This window comes from Bos javanicus, chromosome 2, assembly GCF_032452875.1.
Source record: "Bos javanicus breed banteng chromosome 2, ARS-OSU_banteng_1.0, whole genome shotgun sequence".
In the NCBI taxonomy this organism is placed as follows: domain Eukaryota; kingdom Metazoa; phylum Chordata; class Mammalia; order Artiodactyla; family Bovidae; genus Bos; species Bos javanicus.
The window spans coordinates 89,607,284-89,631,122 of record NC_083869.1 but is presented as its reverse complement, the minus strand read 5'-3'; the positions used below and the strand labels follow the sequence as shown (position 1 = coordinate 89,631,122).

The 23,839-nt window shown below is 39.6% G+C and overlaps 2 protein-coding genes across 4 annotated transcripts in view; one reads left to right on the top strand and one right to left on the bottom strand.

The window, feature by feature from the left end:
- Nucleotides 1-14,005, bottom strand: part of NIF3L1 (NGG1 interacting factor 3 like 1) — a 19,961-nt gene extending 5,956 nt beyond the window's left edge. The window contains exons 1-6 of the mRNA XM_061381424.1: nucleotides 13,902-14,005; nucleotides 10,658-11,118; nucleotides 9,643-9,805; nucleotides 6,812-6,938; nucleotides 4,535-4,673; nucleotides 2,110-2,193 (exon numbers count right to left, since the gene is read on the bottom strand). Of these exons, the coding sequence (XP_061237408.1) occupies nucleotides 2,110-2,193; nucleotides 4,535-4,673; nucleotides 6,812-6,938; nucleotides 9,643-9,805; nucleotides 10,658-11,093 (949 nt within the window). The 5' untranslated portion in view covers nucleotides 11,094-11,118; nucleotides 13,902-14,005. The remainder of the gene's footprint in view (nucleotides 1-2,109; nucleotides 2,194-4,534; nucleotides 4,674-6,811; nucleotides 6,939-9,642; nucleotides 9,806-10,657; nucleotides 11,119-13,901) is intronic.
- PPIL3 (peptidylprolyl isomerase like 3) lies at nucleotides 13,960-23,839 on the top strand. Of its 3 annotated transcripts, none has more exons than XM_061381438.1 (7): nucleotides 13,960-13,994; nucleotides 14,836-14,911; nucleotides 16,226-16,300; nucleotides 18,042-18,135; nucleotides 18,715-18,782; nucleotides 21,349-21,467; nucleotides 23,486-23,839. In XM_061381438.1, exons 2-7 carry the CDS (start codon nucleotides 14,909-14,911, stop codon nucleotides 23,610-23,612), a joined length of 486 nt encoding a protein of 161 aa, XP_061237422.1. In that variant the 5' UTR covers nucleotides 13,960-13,994; nucleotides 14,836-14,908; the 3' UTR covers nucleotides 23,613-23,839. The 3 variants fall into 3 exon arrangements, with proteins under 3 accessions (XP_061237422.1, XP_061237432.1, XP_061237440.1); XM_061381448.1 differs by lacking the exon at nucleotides 13,960-13,994 and adding an exon at nucleotides 14,003-14,093; XM_061381456.1 differs by lacking the exons at nucleotides 13,960-13,994; nucleotides 16,226-16,300 and adding an exon at nucleotides 14,003-14,093.

Below are 23,839 nucleotides of genomic sequence, written 5' to 3'. Positions count from 1 at the left end.
AAAGTAATTAGCCTCCAATTAAAATAAATAAATTTATATTTAAAAAAAGAATTGAGCATCAATCTGAAAAAGAAATACTATAAATTTTGATCAATTAACAACATTAAATTCCTGAATTTGGTCATTATAACATGGTCATATAAGGGAATGTCCTCGCTCCTAGGAGATATAATGCTGAGGTATTTGAAGGTAAAAGGTCATCATATCTGTAATTTATTTATAAATGGTTTGGGAGAAAACATAAATACATTTTAGGTTGGTGCAAAAGTAACTGTGGTTGGTACAAAACTAATTGTTGGTGCAAAAGTAATAGTTAACTCAGGTTGATGAAAAAGCAATTGAGGTTCAAAAGTAACTGCAGTTGGTGCAAAAATAATTGAGGTTGGTGTAAAAGTCAAACACAATTACTTTTCCATCAACCGAATACTTATGCATGCACAAATATATACACACATATATGATGTTATAGAAAGACAGAATGTACAAATGTGGCCAAAAACAGCCATTAGTAATGTAGGCAAAGGGTATATAAGAGTTGATTATACTATTCTTACTGCAACTTTTCTATAGATCTAAAATTCCTTCAAAGTAAAATGTTAAATTTTAAAATAGAAACATCATGTTATAACATGTTAAACTGTCTATACACTGAAAGCTTATTTCAATCTGGTATAAATTTGAGGGCTTATAAAAATCTTACATTTTATGTGACCTATACAGGAAGGAAATCTAAAAAAGAGTGAATATATAACTGATTTATTTTGCTGTACATCAGAAACTAATACAACATTATAAAGCAACTATACTCCAACAAAAATTAAATAAATAAATAACCGCCCCCACCCCCACCAAATAAAACCCTTGCTTCTTTAGAAGGAAGGAAAAGAAAACAGACAATGGTCATATACACTTTTAATTGGTTCAAAGCAATACATCAGGCTTCCTAAGATGCTGCCCCTATTCTCAGAGACAGGACATTATTTCAAGTGCGGCAGTCTTTGTAAGGGAGTATGCTAGATAATAAGGCACGGGCGTACAGTGGCAGGAGCGGTCTAGTAACGCCAAACGAATGCCCAGGGGCTTAAGACCCTTGAGTCTAGTTTTGGAAGTGGGTAAAGTAATCTTAAGCCCGTCTCCTAACCCTCAAGAGGCCCAGAGGTAGAAATGCAGCTGGTAACAGCAGTGTTCAAAGTGCCTCCAACTCCCTTGGAGGAATGATGGGCCATGTTATCAATTAGGTATTACCCACAAGGACAGAGTATAGAGCCTGGGAGTCAAACAATTTCTGTCCAAAAGAAATGTGTATTGTAGATTAAGAAAAAAGTGACAGGAATTGGGAGAGGAAGGTATGATCATCAGGGGCAGGAGCCTGACACTGTCAAGAAAATGTTTCTCAGGGGAGGTATCTTTGAGCTTATCACTAGAAGTATAAGAAAGAAGCAAAAAAAAGACATCCTAGCCAGGGAAAACAGCATGAGCCAAGACTGCATGAAAGAGGTGGGACGTTCAGGCTTCACCAGGGCACATGGAGGAAATCACTGAAGGGTTTTCAGCCATGATAATATTATACACCATCACACTTGTACTTCTGAAAGTTAGTTCTGGGGGAGTGTGGAAGATTAAGATTAGAGGCTTAATGAAGTACTTTAGGTAGGGGATGCCTGGACGGAGATAAGGGGAAAAATAGAAAGATTTTGGAGCTAGAACTGAGAGAAAGTGATCATTGCCTTCAGGGCCGAGTAAGAGGCACAATTTTCTACCTAAGGCAACAGGTAAAAATTGTTCCAGTAACTTACGTGAAATCTGAGAGAAATCATGTTTAGGAATTTATTATTTAACCTATGAAAATAGGTTAAATAAATGTTGAATATCACTTTTTAGATAATCTAATTATTAGATGATTATTTTTTTCCTTCCACAAAGTATGTGGTATGTCCCCAATTTTGACATAGTTCTTATTTAGTTCAGGATCAAAAAACATTTATTAGATCCATCTGTATGTTAGATGCTGTCCTAAAATCTGTTAATTTTTACCTTGTAAAAAACAAACCAAGGTAGGGAAGGGATACACAAGAAAAGGGTACAAGAAAGATCCAAAGGCTGTCCTACCTGTGAGATAAAGGTCGGCATCTGTCCCCTGCAGGACACTGCTCCCAGAACCAGCGCACAGAGCCACGACTTTGACTGGGGACTCTTTATGATAAACAAAACAAGAGACCAACACTTTACAATTCCCCTTCATATTAATATTACAATCTGTACCAAGAATCCGATATGTAATACAGATCTCTCTCCCAGTCTTATCACAGGTATGTGAATTTTGTGTAAAAAGTTTTAAAAAATAAAAAAACATATCTTCATATAAGCAAACAGACTATTCCTTGGTATTACAGAGCTAACCTAAGGCAGGATGGCTTCCCTGGTGGCTTAGAGGGTAAAGCATCTTCCTGCAATGCAGGAGACCCGGGTTCGATCCCTGGGTCGGGAGGATCCCCTGGAGAAGGAAATGGCACCCCACTCCACTATTCTTGCCTGGAAAACCCCATGGACAGAGGAGCCTGGTAGGCTACAGTCCATGGGGCCACAAAGAGTCGGACATGACTGAGCGACTTAACTTTTACTTTTCAAGGCAGGATTATTATTCCTTTGGATATTCGCTATTGCACAAGCCCACATAAGGCACCTCTGAATAGTATTTACCACTATTAGCACTAGGTTTCAGAGAAGGTGATGGCACCCCATTCCAGTACCCTTGCCTGGAAAATCCCATGGACGGAGGAGCCTGGTGGGCTGCAGTCCATGAGGTCTCTAAGAGTCGGACACGACTGAGTGACTTCACTTTCACTTTTCACTTTCATGCATTGGAGAAGGAAATGGCAACCCACTCCAGTGTTCTTGCCTGGAGAATCCCAGGGACGGGGGAGCCTGGTGGGCTGCCGTCTATGGGGTCACACAGAGTCGGACACGCCTGAAGCGACTCAGCAGCAGCAGCAGCAGCACTAGGTTTTAGGCTTCACCACAGTGCTGCTCAGTTAAGCAACCTCACCTGGTCTCCAGGTGACAGTGAAAGGCAGGCAAGTTTGTCTCTGTCCCCAGGTAAGGAAGCTAAGGAACTAAACAGGCCAGTTAGAGGATGCTATGGAATGGATTTGACACATATCTTCTTAACTTTTGATTTTATATTGGAGTATAGTTGATATATAGAAAACGAACTAATAGTTACCAGTGGGAAAGTAAGGAGAAGGGATAGTTAGGGCATGACATGGACATACTGCTATATTTAAAATGGATAACCAACCAGGACCCACTATTTAGCACAGGCAACTCTGCTCGATATTATGTAACAACCTAAATGGGAAAAGAATTTGAAAAAGAATAGACATATGTATAACTGAATCACTTTGCTGTATACCTGAAACTAACACAACATTGTTAATTGACATTTTTTTTTAATATGGTATTTTCCTAAAAGAGCATCCTCTGGACAGTGAAATAGAGAAACTTTCAAGACAAAATCCAACGAGTGTTGAGCACTTAATTTCTAGAATGGACACTTCATTAGTTGTATTTCACAAAAGGGGCAATGGAGCTGGTCAGAAGTCTTATTCCATCTCTGCCACCCACCTTCTTTGAAAACGAGCACTCATGAGTTGTTTGATCCAACTGTGGATTTTGGTTAAGTCAGTTACCTCTGCAAACCTCAATTTTTTTCACCTATACAACAGGAAAATCAATACTTTCCAGACATCTAAGAATAGCTAGCATTCAGTGCACTTAACATGGGCCAGCCACGTGAATTGTATCACCACTTCCATGTCTGCCAAAGTCATGCAGCAGACATGACTGTTACATGAATCCACGGCATCCGACTCCACACTCATAACAACTGCACTCCGCTTGTTGCCTTCGCAAAGGAAACACACACACATAGGACACTCTGAACAGTCCTAGGCTCACTGCAGGGGCCCAATAAATGTTCTGCTCATTCCTTTTGTTCCCCAAAGTACAGGAGAAAACCAAGAGAGAAGGCAGTGGCTACAAAACTCAGAAACCGCAATTACATCACCAAGCATAGCAGAACCTACTAAAAATTATCACCAGTATTGTAAAACTTAAGATCTGCATTGTAATTGGAGCAATCACGATTTCTAGCTGTCTTCCTGGAATGTGGTAGGGCTGCACTTCATGCTCTTCCTGGATTGACTGACTCTGAACAATGAGTTGAACAGAATATGTATCATTTCCAGACTACAGTGTTTAACTGCAGTTTAAGACCCTCCTCAAGACCTGTCTACAATGAGCAGACTCCCCTGCTGATCTGAGATGGACCTGGAGTGTGAATGAGAAATAAATCTTGTTTAGGCCGATGGGCTGTATACCACAGCATAACCTTGTCCACTCTGACCGATAAAGTAAACCAGTCATCTTCTGTGAGCTGCTAACACATTTCTATCATATTGATATAGCCAAAAGTTTCCATTTTTGCCCAATATTATCAGTAGGTATGCTGGACAAATATAGAAGACATACTTACCTAAGGTCTTCCCTATTCCAAGAGCAAGGCGAACATGAGATAGTTTTAGGTGACTTTTGATTCGCTCAATCATAGTTTCCAAGGAGACAGACTCATCCAGTGTGCATAACCGTCCCATCCCAGTATAGAGAAGTAGAGGCTGTAGAGAAACAGAAATTAGGAAAACTGGACATCCTAAGTCCTAGAAAAGAATCCCATAGAGCAAAGAGCAAATACTGAGATCAACAAAACAAGGGTACTATGAGCTTGCTATAAAACTAGCTCCAGGGCTTTCCTGGTGGTTCAGTGGTAAAGAATCTGCCTGCCAATGCAGGAGACACAGATTCGATCCCTGATCTGGAAAGATCCCACATGCTGCAGGGCAGCTAAGCCCATGCACCACAACTATTAAGCCTGTGCTCTGGAACCCGAGAGTCGAAACTACCGAAGCCCTTGCACCCGAGAGCCCGTGCTCTGCAAGGAGAGAAGCCGCCACAACGAGATGCCCATGCATAGCAACTAGAGAGTAGCCCCCAATCACAGCAACTAGAAAAAAGCCCATGCAGCACTGAAGACCCAGCACAGCCAAAAATAAATGAATAGATAAAGCTTTTAAAAAGTAGCTCCAAGCTAAAATTTAGGAATGCAAACCTGACAAAAACATTCTCTGACTTCTAGGAGCTCAGTCTCCTGAGAAGGTAGTTTTCTCTTCTTTTTCTATTTTTTTTTTTTGGCTGAGTGGCATGTGGGATCTTAGTTCCCTGCCCAGGGATTGAACCTCTGCCCTTTGCATTGGAAGCATGGAGTCTTAACCAGTGGACCACCAGGGAAGTCCAAGACAGGTACTATTTTTTTATGGGATCACAAAAGAGTGACAAAACAGATGAGGTGGCGGGAAGGTGTGTACTTGAAGTAAGGGGAGTAAAATAAGCTTCTGCAAGGACTTGGGTCTTGAAGACAAACCAGAAAGGAGTTAAGAAAGGAGTGATGTCAAGTGCAGGGTGGGGGGTTAGAGATATGGTGAGATGTGGTGAGGCATTCCATTTTTTTCTTTTTTCCTTTTTATTTATTTATTGAGGCATTCTAAACAGAGAGAACATGTACAAGGGTGCCAAGGTGTGAGAGAGCACACAGGGAAGATCTAAAAGCAGACAGTATAGCCTGCATGCAGAGCAAGGGTGGGGAGGGAGAAGAAGCTGGAGACAGGGTTCCTCGCTGGTCATGAAAGGCCAAAAAGCCTGGACTATCTCCTGGAGGTGCCCGCTCAGGAGTTTACTGCGTCTTACATCCCAAGGGAGGGAACATGAGAGTTTCAACTACTGTGGTGGCAAAGCAAACAGACAGGAGAAACATCTTGTAGATTTATGGACAGAATCAACAGGGCTTGGATATATGGGAGCAAGGGAGAGTTGTGCAAACCTGCAAATAAAACAGCTCTTAGGATCCCCGATAAAACAGAAAAAAACTCGTATTTAAAAACATGCTATGTGGATAAGGTCAGTTTTTGTATATATTGGATTTTAAATACTTGCGAGATCTGTAAGTGGAAAATGTTCAGAATGGCTGCAAATATATTTTTAAAAAATTTTTATCTTTTACCTTAAAAAAGCATCCTGAGACAGGAAGTAAAGACATAGGGATCATCATGTCAAGTTAAAGGAATGAATAAAATGGTCCAAGCAGAGGGTATAAAATAAGAGACTGAATCTGTAACTGAGTCTGTAATCATGAAGAAGTACCATCATGGTCTGAATGTTTCTGGCCCCCTCAAATTCATAGGATGAAATCCTAACCTATAGATTAGGAGGTGTAGCCTTTGGGAGGTGCTTTCAGATCATGAGGTTGGAAGCCACACAACTGGGATTAGTGCTTTAGAAAAGAGGCTCCAGAGAGATCCCATGTCCCCTTCACTGTGTGAAGACACAGAGAGAAGGCACCATCTTTGAAGCATGTATTGAGCTCCCATCCGGCAACACTCGGAGTCTGCCAGTGCCACAATTTTGGACTTTGCTTCCTCCTTAACTGTGATACATAAATGACTGTTGTTTATAAGCTATCCAGTCTATAGTATTCTGTTATAGAAGTCCAAACATGTTATGGCAGCCTGAATGGACTAAGATATCTACATTTTTGTATTCCTGAAACGTCTCCCCTTTTCAATAAACTTTCCAGGGCCCAACATGCTTTCATCACCACTTTGTGCTACTCTAGGCAATAGTTAATAACCTGTTAAACTAACAATTTACATATGAATTTGTCAAACAAAACTGCACTGTAACATAAGATATCTTTTATTACCTTCTCTAGTGACAGAATTTCAGTCTTCTGATAAAACTGCCTATTCTGGGAAAGAAAAGCCACCACCTGCATCAAAGCTTGCTGAGTACAATTCAGACTGAGCCGTGTTTGTTCTTCATCATCAGTCCTGGAAAAAAAAGTCACTTGGTTTAGGATAAATATAAACAAATAAATAAATTTATAAAAATATACATATATATAAATTTATATATTTAAAATAATCCATAGTTTACAACCTCCTGTAATAGGAGATTAGATTTATATGGAATTTAGGATTTAATTCCAAACTGTTTTCTAGAATAGTTTCTCAAACTTCAGCATGCATCAAAATCATCTCCTGGCCTTATTAAAACAGACTGTTGGGCCGTACCCTCAGAGTTTCTGATTTAGTAGGTCTGAGTGGGGGCTGAGAATTTATCTAACAAGTTCCAGGTGACACTGATGTGCTGGTCCAGGGACCTCACATTGAAACCCCTGTTCTAGAACTGTTCTCAGTTCTGGTGGTGCATCAGAAATCTCTTGCTGGCTTCTTAAAAAAAAACAGCTGCTGGACTCTTCTATAGACTCAATGAAACAGAACATCTATGAATGGGGCTGGGGCAAACAAGTTTTTTAAAGCCCTAGAAAAGTTAATGTTCAAACATCATTGAATACAAGAATTTCCCAGACAGATTCTCAGGCAAATCCCATTCTAATTACACAGATCTAGGATAAAGCAAAAAATCTTCATTTTTCTTTGTTTATTTTTAATTGAAGGATAATTCTGCTATAATATTGCATTGGTTTCTGCCACACAATGTGATGCATTTTTCAAAAGCACCCATTATGCGTATGATTCAGAGGGTCCCTGAATCACCCTTTAAAGAGCAATACCCTTGGGAATCCCTTGGTGATCCAGTGGTTAGGACTAGGTGCTTTTATTATCAGGGCCTGGGTTCACTCCTTGGTCAGTGAACTAAGATCCTAAAAGCCATGGGGCATGGCCAAAAAAAATTTTTTAAAGGAATATCCGAGAGCCTCCAAAAAAACTAACATCAAGAAAGTTTTGTATTTAACCATAAACTCTAAATATAATCACAGAATTCGAGAACTAAAAGATACCTTACAAGATAATGTGGAAGTGGAGTTTCAACACTGGAACCATCAGCAGAGATTTGAAACGAAAAAGCAAAAACAATGCCCGGTCCCCAGTCTAATTGTTAAGTCCCAGATACTACCTGTGATGTGGAGAAACTGGAACCAAACTAAAGGTGTTTCAGTTCTTTAAAAGGTCCACCAGTTAGGAAGCGAAATGCTTCAAGAAATTACAGTACACTCATAATAAGAAATCTACATGGAAAGATTACTATGACAAGTTGAAAAGGCAAATACAGCATACCATTTAATTTTAAAAAAACAATGACTAAAAGAAAACTATACATTTCTTCATGTCCCTATACATGTTTGGAAAGATACCCACTTCTCCGAAAACAAAAGAAAAGACAACTTGAGTTGAAGATCTTGGGACTGAGTAGAAGGGACAAGGAGGACTTTGGTATTGTTTGAAGTTTTCATGCTCTATTGGCATAATTTTAATTTCAGTGTTTACACAGTATTGCAGAATGGTAAAAGATATCTATGACTGAAATCTATGCAAAATCTTATAAATAATTTTTCTTAAGGTTCTTGAAATCCCCCAATACTATTATAGGACATTCACTATGGCTTTAGTATAATGTATCTACACATAAAAACCACTCACCCAAGAGTCATTTTTGGGGTAGCCTATATGGATTTCCATTTTAGCTTTGCACAACGGCAGTATCACAGCCAGTGAGATTTACCCAAGGCATGATTACTGCTAACAGATTTCCATTTTATTAAAAGGCCACTATATTTATCTTTGTTTTTTTTAATAATTATTAAGTCCTAGCTCTATATTATGTGCCTTTTACAATGCTTTAGTAGGCAACCCACCCCAGTGTTCTTGCTTGGAGAATCCCAGGGATGGCGGAGCCTGGTGGGCTGCCGTCTATGGGGTAGCACAGAGTCAGACACAACTGAAGTGACTTAGCAGCAGCAGCAGCAGCAGCGTAAGTAAGTCCCAACATTTTTTGGTATCTCAGATCTAATTAAATAAATGATTGGCATTTCTGAGAGGCATTTTAACGTATTTTTTCCTTTCAAGTGTTTAGGAATCATCATTTCCTGGGAATTGATAAAAGTAAACCTATACTATCAGCATATCACTAGGGTTTATCTGCTGCTGCCGCTGCCAAGTTGCTTCAGTCATGTCCGACTCTGTGCGACCCCATAGATGGAAGCCCACCAGGCTCCCCCGTCCCTGGGATTATCCAGGCAAGAACACCAGAGTGGGTTGCCATTTCCTTCTCCAATGTGTGAAAGTGAAAAGTGAAAGGGAAGTCACTCAGTCGTGTCCGACTCTCAGCGACCCCATGGACTACAGCCTATCAGGCTCCTCCATCCATGGGATTTTCCAGGCAAAAGTACTGGAGTGGGGTGCCATCACCTTCTCCAAGGGTTTATCTACATACCCTAAAGTAAAAATACCTTTCAACACTGTCAGGAGGATTAGAAATACTGTAAGATGTGTGGTATAGTCCTTCCTGCATAGAAAATAGTCAATAAGCGTTATCATTATTTACTGTATTGTATCAGTTTTCCTCCTCAGGGACCCATAAGCAAATGAGAAGAATGCTGTTTTGTAAACCTACCGAAGGAAAATGATTCCATCTGAGGAAAATGATTTGTTGTAAACTTAAATAGCAGGCTTATAGAATTTGTAAGAAAGATTCTTAACATATACACAAAAAGAGGAAAATATATTGTACCTAGCAGAAAAAGAAGTAACAGATACACCTGCAATCTCTTTCAGTGCAGAAATGACTTTGTCCAGGTCTTGGGTGTGGGTAACACTGAATTCTACTCTGTGAGTTCCCTCTGTGGGGTAGTCAGGAGCTTTGGAAGGATGGATGGGCCTGGAGGTGCAAACACCTAGAAAAAAAAATTGTCAGGAGTTAAAAGAGATTTTGTGGGGTTTTTTAAAAATTAAAAAGAAAAACTACTACTGTAAGAAATGAGTATTCTTTAAAAGATTCATTCTTAGATGCTTCTATAATAAACACACACAACATGGTCCTTATATATACACCCAATAGCCCCCATAACCTAAGGATTTCGTATGGTCATACAGAATCATATTTCTTTTCAGAACTATTTTCCAGAAGACTCTTAAATATCACAGAAAGTTGGACAAGACTGACTCACGAATTTCTGATGACATATAGAATTGTGACTGCTTACTAAATTTACTTGTGTAAACTATGATTCAGGTCACAAAGCTCATAATCCACTTGACCACACTAATCCAGATTATATTATCACAGAAGCTTCAGCCCAGCACAAGGCAACTAAAAAGGCTTACCAAAAATAAAGCTAAAAACACATACACTGAATTCCCTCATTGTGCTGGGCATAAGTACTAATCCAGTGAAACTATCTGACTGATATATGAAGTATATTCTGGAGAGGCCTGAGCTTTCAATTCAATTCAACAGGCTTTTCTGGAGTGCCTGAGTGCTAGGCACTGTGCCACTTGAGTAAGGAATCACAAAGCTCAGCCAAAAATGAAGATTTCCAATGTGGTCTTTATTCAATAAGAATATAATTTCATTTTTAAATATAATTTAATTGTCAGGTTTCAGCAAGATTATTTTAAAATATATAAAAACAGAATAATGGTCCCCATCCCTAAAGAGGTTAAAACACTACTGAAAAGACACTCTATAAAATTCCAAAGCACTGACAGGGAAAAAACTAGATATGAAAGAACAAGAGGCTTCTCACCAAGCCCCTTAGCCAGCCAGTTGTTGACTCCCTGAGGAGCAGCGTCATAGGCGGTGTGAGGAGAGTAGATCCCAACTCTGTTCTCCAGTGCCCGGATTACCAGGCGCTCCTTCCATGTTTTCCAGGTGATGCGCTTCATGGGTCGGAAAATAGGCGGATGGTAGGAGAGGATGAGATCCGCCTTCTTCTGCAGCGCCTCCTCCATCACTTCCTCAGTCAAGTCATTGGTCAGGAAGAGCGTGTTTACAGTGTGTGGTGGGCTCGGTTCCACCAGTAATCCAACATTGTCCCAGCTCTCAGCAAATGAGAGGGATGCAAAGTCATTCAAGGAGGAAAGGAGAGCCTTCAGATCCATGAAGGAACGGGAAGAACTGTAGATCAGGGAATGCACCAGGCGGGCTGTCGTGGTGACCAGGCGTACACGAGATGACAACATGCAGAAGTCAGGCAAAACTGAGTATCTGAAGTCAAACACAGACTATGGAGCACATATACACTTTACAGACTCAAACCTTTTTAGACAGCAAAGTATATGAGCAAAAGAGCTGTAGTCTTACACTAAAAAAAAACCAAACATGATGGCATGCGTACTCAGTTGCTTCAAACCCAGGTCTCCCGCATTGCAGGCAGATTCTTTACCAGCTGAGCCACAGCGGAAGCCCAAGAATACTGGAGTGGGCAGCCTATCCCTTCTCCAGCAGATCTTCCTGACCTAGGAATCGAACCAGGGTCTCCTGCATTGCAGGCAGATTCTTCACCAACTGAGCTATCAGGGAAGCCCACTCAATTGCTTCAGTTGTGTCCAACTCTTTGAAACCCACTGGACTACAGTCAGCTAGGCTCCTCAGTCCATGGGATTCTCCAGGCAAGAATATTGGAGTGGGTTGCCATGCCCTCCTCCAGGGCTTCTTTCTGACCCAGGGATCAAACCCATGTCTTCTGCATCTCCTGCGATGAAGGCAAATTCTTTACTGCTGAGCCACCAGGGAAGCCATACCTGAGTTCAAATATTGGCTCTATCATTTACCAGCACTGGTATCACAGATAAGTCACTTAAGTGCTCTGAGCTTGTTCTCTCATCTACAAAACAGAGATACTATAACTTATTTCATAGGTCATCTAGAGGAGTAAATGGATTAATATGTTTAAGTCACCTTGCACAAGCCTGGAGTGTGTGTGTGTGTGTGTGTGTATGTATCCGTCAGTCGTGTCTGACTCTTTGCAACCCTATGGGCTGTAGCCCACCACACTCTTCTTCCCATGGAATTCTCCAGGCAAGAATACTGGAGTGGGTAGCCATTCCCTTCTCCAGAGCACAAGCTTGGTACATAACACACAATTACATTCATCCCCTCCTCCCTGTCCCCCACACACCCTCTGTTCATAGTCTTCTCACCCTTCAACCATCGTTCTCCATTTCTCTAGATATTACACTTCCTTCCAAGACCACTTCGACTTTCTAAATAAAGCTTTTCTTGACAAACTTTCTCTTTCAGTGTCTCCCCTTTTGCTCCAGACATTCTCTTAATTAATGTTATATTCCTGTTGGTCTCCCCTAAAGCTACCAGAGAACAGGAACTATCTTTTCTGCATCTCAGTATCTCCAATATTGGCCAGCACTAAATGCTTACTATACATAGACACAGTTTCCCTTCCCCTATCATAGCAGACTTTGGAGTTGGGGTGGTATATACTGACATTAAAAAGTGCTTTATCAGAGAGTTCCCTGGTGGCCTGGTGGTTAGGATTCTGGCTTTCATTGCTGTGGCTCAGGTTCGATCCCTGGTTGGAGAACTGAAATCTCTCAAGCTGTGGGGCATGACCAAAAAAAAAGGTGCTTTATCAAGAAAAAGTAATGATACCATATATAAAAAATTAAGTGGTTTATCAGTAGCCAGAACCATGAGATGCAGAGGTGGGTCACTGTGAATGGGCAAGGTCAAGGCAGGAAAGGGGCAGGAGATGCTGCCCCTGAACAAATACCTTGGTGCCATACAAAGGCCAGAATCAAGAGGTGGGCGAGGTGAAGATGTAGGGTACTCTGTCCGCAGAGTCTGTCAAACCCTTCTAGACACCTGTATCCAATACAAAAGGTAACACTGTTGGCTCAATTCTTAAATTGAGTATCTATGAAAACTTTTTTGAAGAAAAGCATTTCATGGTATGCAAATTAGCAAGAAAGCAGTCAACTGTAAATTTTGAAATACTTGTAACTTGTTAACTTCGGAAACAATTTTTTAAACTTTTATTTGTACACAAAGAATATTTAATATTTAATGCACTTATTCAAAATATGGTTTGGAGTGATGCAGAACCTCCACAAACCCTTGAACTGGGGTCTTGGAAGATCTTCTAAGTGTCCTTATACCACTTGCGGGCTTCCCGGGTAGCTCAGCTGGTAAAGAATCCGCCTGCAATCCCGGAGAATGCAGGAGAGCTGGGTTCGACCCCTGGTTGGGTACATCCCCTGGAGGAGGGCATGGCAACCCACTTCAGTATTCGTGCCTGGAGAATCCCCATGGATAGAGGAGACTGGTGGGCTACAGGCCATGGGGTCACAAAGAGTCGCACACCACAGCACATACCTCTTCCTATTTCCAGATTCCAGGTCCGGATACTAATTACTCCACTTTACAAAGACTTTTCTAAATCTGGCAAGGGCTAAAGTGAAGCTCTAGTGGTCTACCACGCCGGTGTTGATTTATTTACTGTTAAATTTGTAGGACTTAAAGGTAACAAAACACTCCCCATTCACAACGAAGCTGCGTAGCTTGAAGCCACAATTAACAAGAATGGGAAGCGGCCCAGCCTGCTGAAGACCACAGACTCTAAAACCAGCCTGATTCCCAGAGCCACAGCTGTTGGCGGTTTCCACATCTGAAGGATAGAAATAATAGTTTCCAGCTCACAGTGTTGTTGCAAGATTTAACCGTAAAGCTGCGGGAAAGTGCCTGGCCTAGAGTCAGCGCTATTTAAGTATCATTAGCAGGGCCACTTCACAGCCTGCAAACTGCGCCCCTCTTTTTTCAGTCCCACTTCTGACGTTTTCCAGGACAATGAAGAGAGCAGGTTGCAAGGCCGTAAACCTGAGAGTCAGGGCCCCGGCCCCTCTAGAACCCTATCCTATCTCGAGGCAACCCGGTTTTCTGCGCCCACCTCTGCCCTGTGGCTATCAGGGGGCTGCCACAGCCCGCCACCGAAGGCTCAGCTACCCACGCCGGAATCTAATTCTCCCAAGACTCACCAGTCCCGGGACTCCGCAAGAGCTACTTCCGGTCCTGCGCGGAACTTCCTGGTGTTGTGAAAGTAGGCGGGACGCAGGAGCCGGGCGGAAGAGGCACTTCCATTTTACGTCTGAGCCCAAGACAATCCTAGAAGTTGCCCAGAATTAACGCTTCTTGTCCTAGTGTAATTATTGAAAGAGCCCCCTTTCAAGGTCAGATGTGTTCCTGGTGGGGAATAAATCCTACATTCTCTCCCTAGTTCTTCTCGTTTGGGTTACAGATAGGGAGAGGGGAAGGGAGGACGCGAACAGGCTAGGGGCATTCTCTCTAATGGGTCTCTTGCTCGACTTCCGGTGGCATTTCGAATCTACAGACCCGTGGGGGCACCTACGATTGCATCTTTGCTGTTTTAACAACAACTGTGCTAATCGAAGTTAAGTAAGTTAAGTAAGTATGGGGTAACGTCACTTATTGTTTCATTAGCTCAACTCGTGCTTGCAGAGCGCTGTGTGTTTTAGTTCTTGGACTGCTTACAGTTAGTATTTTTTCTGTGCGGGGAGGGTGACGACTAGTAAAGCATGTAGTATACTAGTGGTAAGTGCTGTGAGAAAAGGAAATCGTTAAGGCAGGTTTAACCAGACTTTTGAGCAGAGATTTGGAGGTGAGGAAACTAGCTGTACAGATGTCTGAGTGTACATGTTCCAGGCGAGGGGAACACCCAGTGCCTGGACCCAAAGGCGGGAATGTACTCGGCCCTTGAGAAGTGAGCAGGGAAAGAGGAGTTTGAGGGTCTGGAGTCGATTAGTTTCGCCTGATGGCTTCCATAACCGAATTTTTATTACTTGGGTAGAATGGGTACTCGTTGACACTTTTTCTTTTAAATATGCCATAAAACTGAGCTTGTGTGAGTCAAGAGAGGGAAATGAATTTAATTCTTTTTTATTTTGTAAATAGAGGCTCGTTCTTGAACTTCTCTCAATAAACTCTGAGAAAGTAACAGTGCTTCCTGAAACCATCAAGAAAGAAAATGGTAAATTTTATGGAATTCTTATGAATGTCTTTCATAAAAAAATTTTTTTTCAGAAAATCAAGGGAATTAAAACTGCATGGAAATTTCAGTGACAAAACAGAAATAATAAGCTGAAGAACTATAAAGTGTAAAATGATTCTAAACAAAACCAGCAAAGGCAAAATTAAATTATGTCTTTCACTTAAACAACACAGAATTTACCTTTATATGGAAAAAGATACCAGACAGATAGAGATGGAAAGGGCTTCTTGCAGAAGAGCATAGTCAGGTGTGATCATTTTCATTGGATCCTTTTGCTCTTGGTCTAAGGTGGACACTGGAGTCGGAGATATCTCGAAAGAAAGCAGTGTGCCCCACCAACACACACACACACACACACACACATTCCTGCCTTCTTTCTTCAACTTAGTCATACTCTGACTGCTAGATACTATTGTAAAAAGACAAATTAAAAAAGAAGTCTAAGAAGCTTTCTAGCCTCTCTGGAATGGGGTAACAAAAGGAGTATTTTGACTACCAATGAACAGATGAAGCAAAAAGGCAAGTAAGAGAGTACTCTGGTTACCTCTGCACATTTAGGATCTGAAAACACAGATGCTTTTTATGTCTGATGTCGTTAGTGGAGAAAGAAATTGTTTTTCAACTCTCACAATTATATAAGGGAAATGGTTAAAAAAAAAAAAACTATGTTTGTAAAAGTCTTTTTCCTACTATTTTTCAATAAATATTAATGACTTAGTGAATTGCTTATTTAAGTCAGTCATGCTAACATAAAAATCGTTTTTATTGATGAAAAATTCGAATAAGATAATTATTTCCATCATAGTGTGTTTGAGTGTGAAGTCGCTCAGTCATGTCCAACTCTTTGCGACCCCGTGGACTGTAGCCCGCCAGGCTCCTCTGTCCATGGGATTCTCCAAGCAAGAATACTGGAGTGGGTTGCCATTTCCTTCTCCAGGGGATCTTCCCAACCCAGGGATTGAACCCAGGTCTCCTGCATTGCAGGCAGATGCTTTATCCTCTGAGCCACCAGGGAAGCCATCATAGTAGTTGCTCCCAAATTTTTAGCATAGATACCATTTTACCTAAACATTTACCTTTCTCCTCTGGAATTTTTTTTTTTTCTTACTGCTGAAATAATTTTGAAGAAATGCAACTTATCTCTCAAGAGCTATTGTATGGATAGATCATCTCTGAAATGGTGTTTCTGTTTTTATTCAGATAGTCATCTTTATTATCTAGTTAGGGAAATGATACAATGCACAAAATCACCTGAAGAAATCTCATTTTTCTCACATTCTCTCTCCTTTTTAGTCGGTGACATTGCATACAGATGTAGGTGATATTAAAATAGAAGTCTTCTGTGAAAGGACACCCAAAACATGTGAAGTGAGTACCATAATGTATGCATAAAAGATGAGTTAACTCAGTAGGGTAACCATTTTGAAATCGAGTCACCTAACTTAAATGGCATTCCCCCCAGAAAAATAGAAAACTTTTCTATGAAACCATTGTCAAGAAAAACCATCAATCATAATTTCTGATCTAATTTATACTTTGTTTTCTTTTAAATAAATTACTTAATTTTTAGCTGTGCTGGGTCTTCGATGCTGCATGTAGGGCTTCTCTGGTTGCAGGAGCTATTCTCTATTTGCAGTGCACCAGCTTCTCTTTGCGGAGAAGGCAATGGCACCCCACTCCAGTACTCTTGCCTGGAAAATCCCATGGATGGAGGAGCCTGGTGGGCTGCAGTCCATGGGGTCGCTAAGAGTCGGACACGACTGAGTGACTTCACTTTCACTTTTCACTTTCATGCATTGGAGAAGGAAATGGCAACCCACTCCAGTGTTCTTGCCTGGATAATCCCAGGGACGGGGGAACCTGGTGGGCTGCCGTCTATGGGGTCACACAGAGTCGGACACGACTGAAGTGACTTAGCAGCAGCAGCAGCAGCAGCTTCTCTTTGTGGTGGTTTCTCTTGTTGTAGAGCATGGGCCCTTGGCAGATAGGCTCAGTAGTTGTGGCACACAGGCTTAGTTGCCCCTAGGCATATAGAATATTCCCAGACCAAGGATTGAACCTGTGTCCCCAACATTGACAGGCAGATTCTTAACCACTGGACTACCAGGGAAGTCCTACACTTTTTTTTCTGATGTTAAAGTGAATTAAAGAAAGGGTAGATAATTTTTCTCTTACCATACTGTGGCTGGTATCTTTTTCTTTTGGCTCATTTTTCTCAAGAAATATAGGGGAACTGTTCCATATATTATTTCACTTGTTTAAATAACAAGGATAGAAGGAAAAAGGGAGTTCCTTGGCGTCCAGTGGTTAGGACTTGGTGCTTTCCCTCCTGTGACGTAGGTTCAGTCTCTGGTTGGGGAACGAATATCCCATAAGCAGCGTGGCATGGCCAAAAAAATACAAGAAGGGAAAAAAAGAGAGTCAGCTATATATATTCATTCATTCAGCAATTTTGCTTATAAGAAGCTATCTTGCCAGCATCTGGAACTTCAGTGATGAACAAGAGACATTCCTTGCTCATGTGGAGCTAATATTTACCTGATAGGCAGGGGGAAATTTCATTCTAGAAAAAAAAGTAATTCTAGAGGGAAATAATGCCTTGAAGGAAATAAAGTGTTGAGATGGAGAATAATGGGAAGGGATTTATTTAAAAGAGATGAGAGCAAGGCTAGCCAAGAAAGTGGTACTGCACTTTAAGAACTGAGTGTGAAAGGTAATTAAGGCATCTCCGTGGAAGGACTTATAAAAAAGAACGTTCCAGGTATAGAAATAGGTACAGGGCCTCAAGGTGTGAAAGCCTGTGTTTTTTGAATAAACTTTCAGAAGGCTGATGGGGTTAACACAGTAAGTAGCAGGGAAGGAGTGATTATCATGAGACGCAGAAGTAGGCTAGGTCATGCAGGGCTTGCTAGGCTCTGCTGAGGGTTTTGTATTTTCTTTCAGGAACAGAAGGAAGCTATTGGAGAGTTTTAGTCAGTGACTTTATCCAAAGTAATGCCTCAAAGACATTGTTTAAATAGGTTGTTGCGGTATTTTCAGTAAATACAATTCATTTGTTATCTAAAATATGTTTCTGCTACATTTCTCAATTATTATTTTTACTCTCCAGAATTTCTTGGCTCTTTGTGCCAGTAATTACTACAACGGCTGTATATTTCATAGAAATATCAAGGGTTTCATGGTTCAAACGGGAGATCCAACAGGTAAGTGATTCCAGTAATACATAAGGAATTGAATATATAGTGTAAAGAAGAGACTAGATAAAGAATAGAAAAATAAAAATATGTGGGGTTTTTATAACTTACCTTAGCAAGAAATTTTTAAGCAGAAGCTACTGGCATCAAGCCCTAAAATATGAACAATACTGATAAGGAGGGTTGGGGGGTTTTGTAGATATACTTTATTTTTATGTTCTTTAAAGTTCATTTTGGGGAAGAAAGAAAGGATATATCAGATTTTATTTGTACTTAAAGGGTTGCTGTTGCTAAGTCACTTCAGTCGTCTCCGACTCTGTGTGACCCCATAGACGGCAGCCCACCAGGCTCCCCGTCCCTGGGATTCTCTAGGCAAGAACACGAGTGGATTGCCATTTCCTTCTCCAGTGTATGAAAGTGAAAAGTGAAAGTGAAGTCGCTCAGTTGTGTCTGACTCTTAGCAACCCCATGGACTGCAGCCTACCAGGCTCCTCCGTCCATGGGATTTTCCAGGCAGGAGTACTGGAGTGGGGTGCCATTGCCTTCTCCGTTTAATTAGATACTTCATTTGTTTGTCTTGTAATATAGGTACTGGAAGGGGAGGTAACAGTATCTGGGGCAAGAAATTTGAAGACGAATATAGTGAATATCTTAAGGTATATCCAAAATACTTCAGAATCTATTTTTTCATGCTGTGTTTACACTTGGAAACGGATACATATGTTGTAATAATACAGGTTAAAATAATTAGTAAATATACTTTTTTTTGTAGTTTTTCACTCTTGATAAGTGATGTCGAGAGGAAATATAAATGTCAATTCTAGCCTAATATATAGTGGAATCTCACCATCACATGAATCTTGACATTAAGTGAGCTCATCTTTCGGTCCAATCTGAAATGTTTAATCAGTAATATACCTGTGGGGCTTCATGTCTCACTATAAAATTCATGTTGAATGACATGAATCATTGGTCTTTTTTGAGAGTGGGGAGGAGAGACTGTCAGACCTTCTGGTTGCAATATTGCCTATTATCAGTCGCCGGCTTTTTATCATCTTCTCTTAGATATTTGAATATTTGTTTTAATTTCACTTAATGTGTATGGTAGATCTCAGTTAGGTCTCAGAGAAGTGCACATAAATAAATCTGCAGCATAGAAAAATTAGATACTTATATTTCCTTTGTATTTTTTCAAACTTTCTAAAGAATTTTCTTTTTTCTAAAAGTTAAAAAACTAGTACATATTCATTTAAAAAAAAGTTCCATTTCCCAGAGATGACATCAGTTAATAATTTATTGTGTGGTCTTTCAATCTGAATATGTAATTTAGTATATTGTTTTGAAGTTACAGTAAAATGTACTCAGCAAAACTTCTAAGAATATTCACTTCAGTGTTATCTCTGGATGGTGACTAGGAATAATTTATCTTTTTGCTTTTCTATCATAAATAAATATTGTTACCAAGTTGGGATTAGGAGGTGATAAATTGTTTAAAAAGTCACCCTTTTCCTGAATCGGAAATGAAACAGTTTTTTAGGCATTAATTAATAACTGTTTCCATGGTACTGATCTGTCATCCTATACCAGTGATTTTCAAACTTCGCTGCTAACAGACTGACCTGTAGAAGTTTTAAATTAAAAAAAAAAAAAAGAGTAGGGCCTTACCTCCCTAAATCTTGAGAAAAACAGGAGAACTGATTAGGACCGTGACTATATTTTAAGGTTCCCTGGTGATTCCTACGCAAACACACAAACAAGGTTAAGAACTATTTTCTAACATACCAGAATTAAGGATGTGTTAATAGTCACATACTCTAGCCCTGAACTTCCGTTCCCACACATTTACCCTAGAGAAATTCATGTACATGTGCACTAGGAAACGTACAAGAGTGTCCCTAGAGTACTACTTGTAATAACAAAATTCGAAAAACAATGTCCATCAATCTTTGGGTGGACAAATTGTAGTATATTCAGTAGTAAAATAGTATACAGTGAAAGAAATATGTATAATACATGTATGAATCTTAGAAACATTATGTTAACTGCAGAAATCATTTTCTAGAAGACTAAAAATAGTATGAACTATTTTATAGAACTCAGAAACCAGCAAAAGGAAACAATATATTGTTCAGGCATTTATAAAGATATTAGAATACTAGTTACCACTTTGAGAGGCTGAAGTAATAGCTGAGAGGAGCGTATAGGCATATGCAACAATTTGGTAAATTTTAATTCTTAAAGCTTGAAAACAGGTTAATGGTTGCTTATTTTATTATACTGTAAGTAGTACATATATTCTTATGATGCATCAAATACATTTAATTGGTAGTCACCTTTTAGGGAGACAGTAAAGCATTAATATCTATGTAGTTGCATCTCTGTGGTTTGTCTCATTAGTGTCTGCTGATGAATAGCATCAGACAGAGTAATCATTGGAGTTACTTTTAGTATATTTTATATTTGGGCATCTCCCTGTAAGACAGTTCTGTCTTTAATCTTATTGATAAAGTCCTTTTAACTCCTGTACACATTCCCTTGTATAACAGTGTAATGAATATTAGACAAGGCCTTCCTTAGATCATCCAGTCCTGGGTTTATGAACTGACTGCCCATAGGTGGAAGACCCACAGATTCATTCTTTACAGCCATTGGTTTAAAAACATTATAAATGTCATGAGGCAAGAGATACACTATTCCTTTTGCCAGATTCCACCATTCCCTAATGTTTACATTCTGCCCAATTATCAATTTATTATCTGCGAACCCTTGTGAGAATTTGAATTATGAAAAAACCCCTGAACTAGTCCAACCTCCCTTGTTTTACAGATAAAGAAACTAGCCAGAGTCCAGTGTATATGTGAAGAGATTGTGGGGATTTTGGTTTTGTTGTCTGCCTGATGGTTTCATGCCAGCACACTGTTCCTTAATATAAATGTAAGGATTATTTCTATTATACATTGGTGTTGCTGAAAGTGTTCGTGGCTCTACTTCTCCAAAGATGAAATTGAAGAGTATGATTTGGTATATAAACAATTTACATACAAGTTTCCAGAGATACAGATCATACAGAAACTGAACATTTGGACTAGCCCTGATGGAAACTGATTACATGTTTTCTTGATCTCTTAAATATTGGGAAGGTAAAGAGTGTATGTCTTGTTTCAGTCCTATATTTGGAATGTTTACATAAAAACAATTAATACTTTGGTCTGTCCTCTTCAGCACAGTGTTAGAGGTGTTGTATCTATGGCTAATAATGGCCCAAATACCAATGGATCTCAGTTTTTCATCACCTATGGGAAGCAGCCACATCTGGACATGAAATACACAGTATTTGGCAAGTGAGTATTCTGGTTTGGAATTTCACTGCAAAGGATGCATGAGTGGCTGTGATCATGGCGTAACTAGTATTCAAAGAGCAGTATGAGAGCTAAATGTACTTGAAATTTACACCCACCACTTAATAGCCATGTGACCTTGAGTTATTTACAACCTCTCTCACCCTCAGTTATTTTGTAAAGAGGCACCAGCTCTTTTTTTTTTCCAGGATCTTATGCAAGTTAACAGTATGTATTGTTTTCATTCAGAATAGCATTTTGTATCAACACATCTGAAAAACAGTTGCTTAAACAAGATGAACTGGGATGGTGGTTCTAGTATGTCATTGATGTCCCAGGTGCCTTTCTTTTTTCTCAGCCATCATTAGCTTTCATTCTGAAATTCACCTCATGGTTATAATTTGGACAGCAAAGCTCCAGTCAGAACATTTGTGTTCCAAGCAGAAAGAAGGAGGAAAGGCAAAAAGTGCTTGCCAGCTGAATCAGTCCCTTTTTAAAGAACTTTCCTGGAAGACCCAGACCTTACTTACAAGAGAGGGTAGGAAATGTTTTTCAGCTAGATACATTGCCATCTCAATAAAATCAGGCCTCTATAAATAAGAAGAAAGGGGAATGGAATCCTGAGGAGACTTTTAGCAGTCTCTGCAAGAAAGTCCATTAGATACAGTATCCCTGGGAATTGCTTTTATAAATCAACAGGAAGTCAGTTTGTCAACAAATTATTTACTGTGTTCAATAAACCAAGGCAGAGTTCTATAGTTTGTTTTATTTAACAGTTTGGATGCCAAGCTAGTTTAATTAAAAATACAAGAGTCTACAACTTTTCTTTTTCATTCCATATGCATGTCTAATTTATAGATTAATACTTGATGAAAAGGAATATTATAGCCTTTAGTAGTTTTTGTGTGTATTATGGATAATCTTTATACTCCCTTTCTTTTATATTCTCCCTAACCCACCATTCAGAATTATTGATTAGTAATTAGTAGGACTTATCTTACTGAATTGGTTAAAAAACGCTGTAGCATTTAGAACAAGTATTCTTAACCTTTAGTCTAGTAACTCCTTGGAACTCTTTTCTGTATATGCACACACATTTTTCTGAGAAAATGGTTCATAGCTTTTGCTGGTTCTCAAAGGTACCCATTCCCAAATACTTAACTTACCTCAACTCTACATGCCCTTTTTGGCCTGGAATCTTTTTCCTGCACCCTCTTTTTTCTCTTACTGACCCAGAAGGTGGGAAAGCCTTTAAAACTTACAATTTAAAGACCTTAACTGCCTACCTTTGGGCGTAAAATCAAAAGGCTTTGGCTATAATAACATTTTAGTGGAAATGTAAAATAAAATGGGAATCTGTTATTTTTAAAGTACCTACTCTAAGTCTTAGGAATTGATTCAAATTGCACCAGGAAGTATAATCTAAAAAGCCACTTTGTCTTAGTAGACTAAGTTTCTAGAACATATTAGAAAAACAGCTGTTTTTTGTTTTTTTTTTTCTGATAGAAACATGAAGTGGGCTTAGCTGTCGATCTTCTCTTCAATATTTCTTTTTGTTGTTTAAAAGCAAAAAATAAAAACACCACGTTTAAACACTAAAGTACAAAGGAGCTACCTACTTCAGAACCTTCAGTGCAGGGCAATACTCATAATAACTGTCATCCTTACATACTTTCTCCAGGCTTTTGCTATAGCAAAGAAAACCTTCTGACTGGTTGTATTGGCCCCATTTGTAGCTAATCCATGTGAATGAGGCAGAATACATCATTTAGGTACTTTGATGGGAATATTCCCGCCCATTGCTACTTTTGTCTAAAGGCATAAACATGAATTTTTGTTTCTGAATTTGGGGTCCTACTTATGGCAGAAAATCAAAGCAATATCTTACTATATACTCAACAAGGGAACTCAAAAAACTGTATGACTTGGTCTTTTTCTCTTAGACTGTAATTGTTGTAGGTGTTTGGATATTATGTTTCAATTGTAGGAAATTTTCAAACATTATATTGTTTCTCTTTCAGGGTGATAGATGGTCTGGAGACTCTAGATGAACTGGAGAAGTTACCTGTAAACGAGAAGACATATCGACCTCTTAATGATGTACACATTAAGGACATAACTATTCATGCCAACCCATTTGCCCAGTAGCTATAATAGACCTGGACAAATACTTGGCTAACTATTCAAGGAACACACCTATTATGGTTTACTCAGTTTTAATTATGTTAAAGATTGTAGCTTGTTTATAACTAAGATCGTCTATGAGTTGCTGGTACCAAGAGGGGCCAAACAGTATTTAGTCCTATTTTTAGAGCATATTCTATGAATATTATCTAATGCATTTCTTTAATTAAAAAAAAAAACCCTGTGTTTAA